The 7,267-nt window shown below is 38.1% G+C and overlaps 1 protein-coding gene across 2 annotated transcripts in view; it reads right to left on the bottom strand.

Annotated features, from left to right (window-relative positions):
- Window positions 1–2,823: 2,823 nt before the first annotated feature.
- Window positions 2,824–7,267, bottom strand: part of LOC139724599 (ATP-dependent RNA helicase DHX58-like) — a 29,974-nt gene continuing 25,530 nt past the window's right edge. For both annotated transcript variants that reach the window (XM_071635732.1, XM_071635733.1), the window contains exons 14-15: window positions 5,938–6,092; window positions 2,824–3,822 (exon numbers count right to left, since the gene is read on the bottom strand). In XM_071635732.1, coding sequence (XP_071491833.1) covers window positions 3,259–3,822; window positions 5,938–6,092 — 719 coding nt within the window. In that variant the 3' untranslated portion in view covers window positions 2,824–3,258. The remainder of the gene's footprint in view (window positions 3,823–5,937; window positions 6,093–7,267) is intronic.

Genomic DNA, 7,267 nt, shown 5'->3' with positions numbered 1-7,267 from the left:
AAACAAATAAAAAATAAATTCAAGACAAGATAACCCAACAAATGTCATTATAACAATATAGTAGATCGGGGGCCCAGAAGATTTATTCAGCTGAAAAGGGTCACACACTTTTTGATGGTCTCATCATTAGGATGTGGCCAAGGGTCAATAAAATGAATTGCTGGCAAGTCTCATCCTGTACCGTAAGCCTAGGGGCCACAAAAAGGGGCTCCGAAAAATGCATTTATTCAGGGGTTCACGGACAAAAGTTGGTGGATATTGTTCCTTTGGTTGTACCTATCATGAAAACAGCAATGCCAGCTATTCTGTACGGGGCCCCAGACAGTAGCCCCAAAGGGCCCCACCCAAATGGTGTTATTCAGCTGAAAAGGGTCACGGCTACTTTCTTTTGCAATGGAAGTAGTTCCCATCAGAGATATCCAAAACACCAATGCCAGCTATTTTATCCTGTACGGGGCCCCAGACAGTAGCCCCAAAGTGCCCCCCCCCCCCTCCCCCCCTCCCCCCCCCCCCACATTGATTTTATTCAGCTGAAAAGCGTCACGGCTAATTTCTTTTGCAATGGAAGAAGTACCCATCAGAGATATCCAAAACACCAAGGCCAGTTACTTTATCCTGCACGGGGCCCCAGACAGTAGCCCGAAAGTGCCTCCCCCCCCCCTCCCCCCACACACACATTGATTTTATTCAGCTGGAAAGGGTCACGGCTAATTTCTTTTGCACTGGAAGAAGTACCTATCAGAGATATCCAAAACATCAAAGCCAGTTATTTTATCCTGTACAGGTTAAAACAAAAGAAATAAAATGCGAAAAAAAAAATGGGGGGGGGGGGACATGTACCCCCCCTTAATTTTGCAAAGGCGCATTCCCTCTACGGAATTCATGAATCCGCCCCTGTGTGTCAATGCAATCCTTGCCAGACTAATATTATCATACAGCGGAATTCAGTCAAGACATGGAGATGTTTTTTTTTAAAGACCTCACTACGCTACTCAAGAACAACATGGGAAATTTGAAGACATAGGCCTACTTTCCACTTGCAGAAGAAGAGAGAGATCGTTGATGAGGACTACAATATTGTACTGCATATCAGGTCGCAAAGGTGTCACAAAAGAAGTTGATAGAGCAACGTCATGCGAGACAAAAATTATGTAACACTACTACGTGTACAAGAGCCTCCTTAATATAGCTGGAGATATGTCTCTTCCTACATGAGAAGGTCCCATCTCGCTGTGTCCGGAAGTGTCATTCTAACGTGTCTATCTGGTAAATTTTCGGTATGAAATTATTATGTTAGCATATTTCCATTATGCAGTACAATGTATGTTGTTATATTACACTATGAGACAAAAATGACGCCAAAATCGTGTTTACATAATTTGATACTTTAAAAACACATTTTGTGACATGAGTTGCTCTGATGCTTATCTATACGTTTGAAGCTTTTCCTATGCGAAATGAATTTCAAAACCACAGAAAATGTAAAAGGCTAAGACTCATGATGTAAGTGAAGAGACTGCAAGTGAGTTGCAAGTATCAGCAAGTAATAGTGATTAAAATCAGCAACTGAAGTTGGAGTAGATCTCTCAATAGTTTTTAACAGGAAATCCGTGCTCTTGGGTACAAGCCTTTCCACAGCTTGAAATAAATCATGTTTTTTTTTTTTTTTTTTTTTTTTTTTTTTTTTTTTACTACAAGGCAGTAACAACGAGTTAAAAGCAAATGTGATTATGCATGCAGATGCATTGTATGAACGAAGTAGAAAAAAAGTTATGTAGATTTATTCTTGTTTTTCTAAGTACAATGTATATAAATGTGGGACAATTTGTGTGAGAAAAGTCCGATTCTGAGTTTCAAAAAATGGTACAATTCAAAACAGCTTTACACGTATGGACATGAACTCTACTTTGATTAGATTATGATTATTTATGAGTATTATTATCATTATCATTCTTTAGTTGACTAATATACAGACAATACCGTACAAAAGTACAAAATACAATACAAATACGTGTAGACTACGTGATCAGTAATGCATACATTCAATTAGTTATACATGCAAACAACAAATATGAACAACACTTCGTTTATATTTTACCATGTACTGTACCACAATGTAAACCAGCCATGTTTTCCCTGTAAATCCCTGTTAATGATAAGTAAGCCTATAGGTGATCTCCGTTACGCTGAATTTTTACCACTTTCACATTATCGTCGAAATTGTGTTCTTTTCCAGTAACAAATCATACTGCAAGATAATCAGAAGTGTCATCAATGATGAATAAAAGCTAGCGCACATTATACCACATGATAAAACTTGCATTATAACATATGCCTTATTGATGATATGGATACCAACACTGTGTCGTAAGCTTGTAACAATTGATACTATGAAATAAATGTGTAACTGTTTAAAAAAGAAAAAAAGTACATGGGTAACTCTATTTCCATATCCAAAAGTGGATATAAACATATAGTAGAACAGCTCTGATATGGTATTTGAAAAAAAATGGATATAAGAATACAATGGCCTTTGCCTATACAAAGTGATTTACACATTGTGCGGCGCAAGTAAATAACTCATAGTTATGAAGGGACTGTGAGATGGGAGTATTAGAAAAGATTGAGAACGGCTGTTTCCGTCACATCTTTTTTTTTTATATATTAAAAAAAATCAAAAAATTACTTATCCTGTTGTTTTACGTGTTTAGTTCGGATGCTGTGATGTATGCTCTACGTAGTATCTTAGGATGTTCATACTTTTGCTGCAGCATGACCAATGTCAATAATATCATGCACGAAAGCAAGATATGAGGGGTGAAGGTTGAGGTGTAAATTTTTTTCAATTTGTCTCCCTCTACAAAAATGAAATTATTTTGTACGATCGCAACTGCTGATCTATAGCAGTAAATGACCATGATGACAGGCTCGAGTCCCTTGGTTACTTCTTTCAGACATGTTTGTCAAATTATAGACCAGCAGGGAAACAATTTGAAGAAAATTCACATCTCAATATCATTCACGTCATGTCTTTATAACGGAGTTGGTGTTTGGTTAGATCTTGTTTTTCCGAATTTTTGCATATGCTATATAGAAGTCGGGTTCCTGCATTGTAAATCCCAGCAGAAGTGAACATTGCGTAGAAGAGTATTTAGGCCTATAAGACGTTTAATGTGCTTTAGAGGAATTCAACATTGGCTGCATGAATTATGATAAGGGTATCAGACACCGTTCCTATATCCACGAAGACCATGATGCCTAGTTATTTTCGTCTTCCTTGATGTTGAAGTATGCCAGCTGATTGTCGTCATCGCTCTGGTTGCCGTCATCGCTCTGGTTGCCGGCATCGTCGTCGTTTGGCGCTGAGAGGTTGTTGACCTGTTCCTCCAGGTCACTCAGGTCAAGGTCTCGGATCGTGAATGGCACCTCTTTCCATTTCTTAAAGAGCATCTTGCGTCCCTGTTGGTTTATCAATGTGAAGTTCTTGACAGCAATGAGGGGCAGCTCATGTCCTCTGCAGACCACCATGATCCCCCATGTCTTTTGGCACTTGCCGCAGAAGATCTCCTGACGGTGTTCCATTTCGTCGAGAATCTTCACCTTCTCATAATCCTTACGCTGGATGCACTGAAGGAATTGATCGTTGCAGACCACGTGATGGCTACCTCTGAATGATCTAATGTCATCGGAAGTGCAAGCCATGGTCAAACACTTGATGCAGTGGAACTTGATGGACATATCGACTCGCCTAGCAGTCTTGGCTTCCAGACTTTTCTTTTTCATCAAGCGTTCCTTCTGGTCTTCTCTCTGCTCCTCTCGTATCTAAGAGAGACAAGACACAATTACGGTTAGAAATAATATCAGACTACATGCTTTCGAGGACATTTAAGTTCATTCGCTCGCACTATCCGATAGCCTTGGAAATATTAATGCAGTTTAAATTTAGGTATACATAGTTTTGTGAAGGCGTTCGTTTGTTATTTCTTAATTTCTATAGGGTTTTACTGTGAAAATAGGGCCAGACCATGACAGTGGTCCATGACATCGTTATTCCGAAGTGATTGCCATGATAACTCTAAAAAGTCCTCATCATTACGACCCTACGAATGTGTATGGGCGAATGACCATCGATTGAGCTGAAAGGAACACCAATTTACACTGGGGTAAATGGTAAATTAGTAACATGTGCCGTCATTTTTGCTAAAATTATATATACATAAAATATATATTTATATATATATATATATACATACACATAACTCTCTCTCTCTCTCTCTCTCTATCATATATAATACATATCCGTTGGATATACATGTACTAGTATAGTTTGTTGAGGATTGATCGCCCTGCAGCGTGAAACCGTCGGTATATAGCGGATAAGACGCCAAAGCACAGGTATGCGTATAGGCCCTACAGATATCGATATATATGATTGTTGTGTGTGTGCGTGTGTGTGTGTGTGTGTTTGCGTGCTTGCGTATGTGTTTAAAAGCCACAATGGGGGAAGGGGTAGAGAGAGTTAGTATAGATGAGGAAAGCATGTATAGTTGTATTGCGTAGCATATAGAGACTTCATGTAGGCCTACGTGAATGGAAATGTATATGTTTATTCCTTCATTACTGGAGGCAAAACGACGCAAAGTATTAACACGTGGCCTGTTTCCGAAATAAATTCTATACCCATTAATACGCTGTCCTGCATCATTTTTACAGGATTTCCACTAATTTTGATTTTCAACAGAGAGTGTGCTTATAAGAAAGAAGTTGGTCTAACAAAAGATGCTTTGGTATCTTTAAATCCGTTCGGCTACATGATACTTTAACCTCCGACAACTGTTCATATTCTTATCATTCGGATGAATCATTCTGTATCATTATGTCCCTACCCTATCACCATGAATGTTATCTATATGATATCTGGCCTGTCTTCGTACACTGCAAAAAGTCCGGTGTTAAATAGTGAACACCGAGCTGGTGTTAAATTTTCGGTGCTCATTTATGGTGTTAGATTAACACCTCCTGGTGTCATTTCCAAATTTTAAACTGTTTTTTTGAAGAGTTTCTTAGTAACTGCACTTCTTGTTGATTTTTAATTTAAACAAGACGATCAAGAATTTTACATTAAAAAACTAGATTTTTTTAAAAATGTGAAAATAAATTTACACCACAGTAACACCAGCTGGTGTGGTCTCTTATTGAAGCTGGACGGGTGTTAAACCATTGATATTAACACCAACAAATATCAAATCAACACCATGTGGTGTCATTTTTTAATTAACACCAGTACAGTGTCAAATTAACACCACAAAGTGTCAGGTGAACACCTTTCAACACCATCACAGTGCATTTTCAACACCTGTGGGTGTGGTCCTTTATTGAAGTTTGACCGGTGTTAGATTTAACACCCGTGGTGTTAAATCTAACACCGATGTTTTTACAGTGTAGGATATGAAATTGTTCACACATCGATATAACACTGTCACTATACCTTTTGTTTGAATTTCAAAATCAGGAAAAAAAAGTTTGAAATTTGAAACTGTCGATTTACTTTCATGTAGCAGGTTAGCAACTGTTGACAAAAATAAAGAAGAAATTAATCCTTTGGTAAAATCTTGTTGCGCCCGTTTGCATCCAATAGTCTTATTGGCCACTTTTCTCAAAATAATCATAGCTGCCGGTTTTATTCCATTTTCGTTTTTAGTTGTCTTATCATGTCTTATTTTCATAAAGAGTATAATTTTGTAGTTTATCCGTTCTTTTGTAAATTTTCTTTTGAGCAAGACCCATACGAGAACGCAACCGATATGAAAATACATTGTATATATATTTTGCGTCATCTACAACATACACTTAAATTTGAGAGGAGCAGTCAAGCGGGTAGGGGAAAGGGAGGTGAAAACAAACAGAGTAAGTGAGCGAGATAAAGAGAGAACTTACCCGCCTGGCTAACACTTTCCGATCCATTTTGGCCAGGTTCTGAACCGACTCTTTCATCATGGCAACCCGCATGATGTTTTGTAGTTCCCGATACTCAAGCTGGAGATCAGCATTGACTACAAGGTACGACTTGCCGTTGAACGCTCGACATCGACCTGTGGGTCACATGTTCAGAATTCGGAGAAATTATATACGTATCACCAAAAGAAAACAAAAACCTACAAAAACCAAAGTGACGTCAACGGATTTTATCTATTATTGCCTTCAAATAAATTGTTCTACATATACTGTGTATTGAACCAGGCCTACGTAAATATTCAGTCATTTTGATGTACATTATACACTTTTTATAAGCCTATGGATTTAATGGTGGGAGCTAAGTGATTTCGGTGAAGTTTACAATGATTTCACGTTTTCATTTTCACGTTTTTCATTTTCTTTTTGAAAAGGCATGCCAAAATTTTCTACAAACTTGGCAGGTATGTTCGCCATCACTTGGCCATTGTGATAGAATATACAAATAGATACGATTCACCCCCTTGACCACGCCCCCTCCCCAGTTTGCTATGTATGCTTTTCTTCTTCACCTATGTGCAGGTCATAGTCTGCAGGAATGCGTGGAAGGTGAACTTGCGATGCTCAGGTGAGCGCTAAACACCCATGTCTCTTGTTTTGTAAACGATCAATAGAACACTTGTCAGGTGATGATATAATCAGCTCACTAATTTGCGCATTTATACTGCTCGAGAACTTTTTTGACATAAATATTAAAATCTTTAGAATATCGCAACTTCCTTATTTTCAATCTGAATGTGAAAAAAATTGTCATGCTTTTGCTTTTAAGTTGCTTGCATTTTTTAAAGTTATTTCAGGTCCAAAATTGTCCTTTAACGTTTTCAAAAATGATTCAATGCAAGTTAAGTTCGTGTTAGGATAGATTCTTAGATTGCAATTTTCTTTTTCAATTTCAATAACAGCAAACAAACAAACAAACAAACAAACAAACAAACCACAAGAAAAAACAAACAAACAAACAAACGTGGCGCATATTTGGAGGCATGCCCGTCGAATTGGCACTGATCATAGGTTTTATAGAAGCAGTCAATGGTCCACGGGTAGCGGAATGGGGGGGGGGGGGGGGGGGCAAAAATGGCTTTCAGAGTGCCGAAGATCCGGAACAGCAACATCAACAACAAAATAATAGTGTAGAACCAAATTACTTGCCAACCACGATCGTTGAAGAAAGACTGATTATGAATCGATTATCCTGATAACATGCAATTACAATCACAACGCGAAAGAAAAAAAATGGAAGAAGTCTTTTCAGTTT

Source organism: Diadema antillarum, unplaced genomic scaffold, assembly GCF_040938485.1.
Source record: "Diadema antillarum isolate AM-2024a unplaced genomic scaffold, OU_Dant_1.0 scf00000223, whole genome shotgun sequence".
NCBI classification, from domain to species: domain Eukaryota; kingdom Metazoa; phylum Echinodermata; class Echinoidea; order Diadematoida; family Diadematidae; genus Diadema; species Diadema antillarum.
This window is presented reverse-complemented; position numbering and strand designations above follow the sequence as displayed.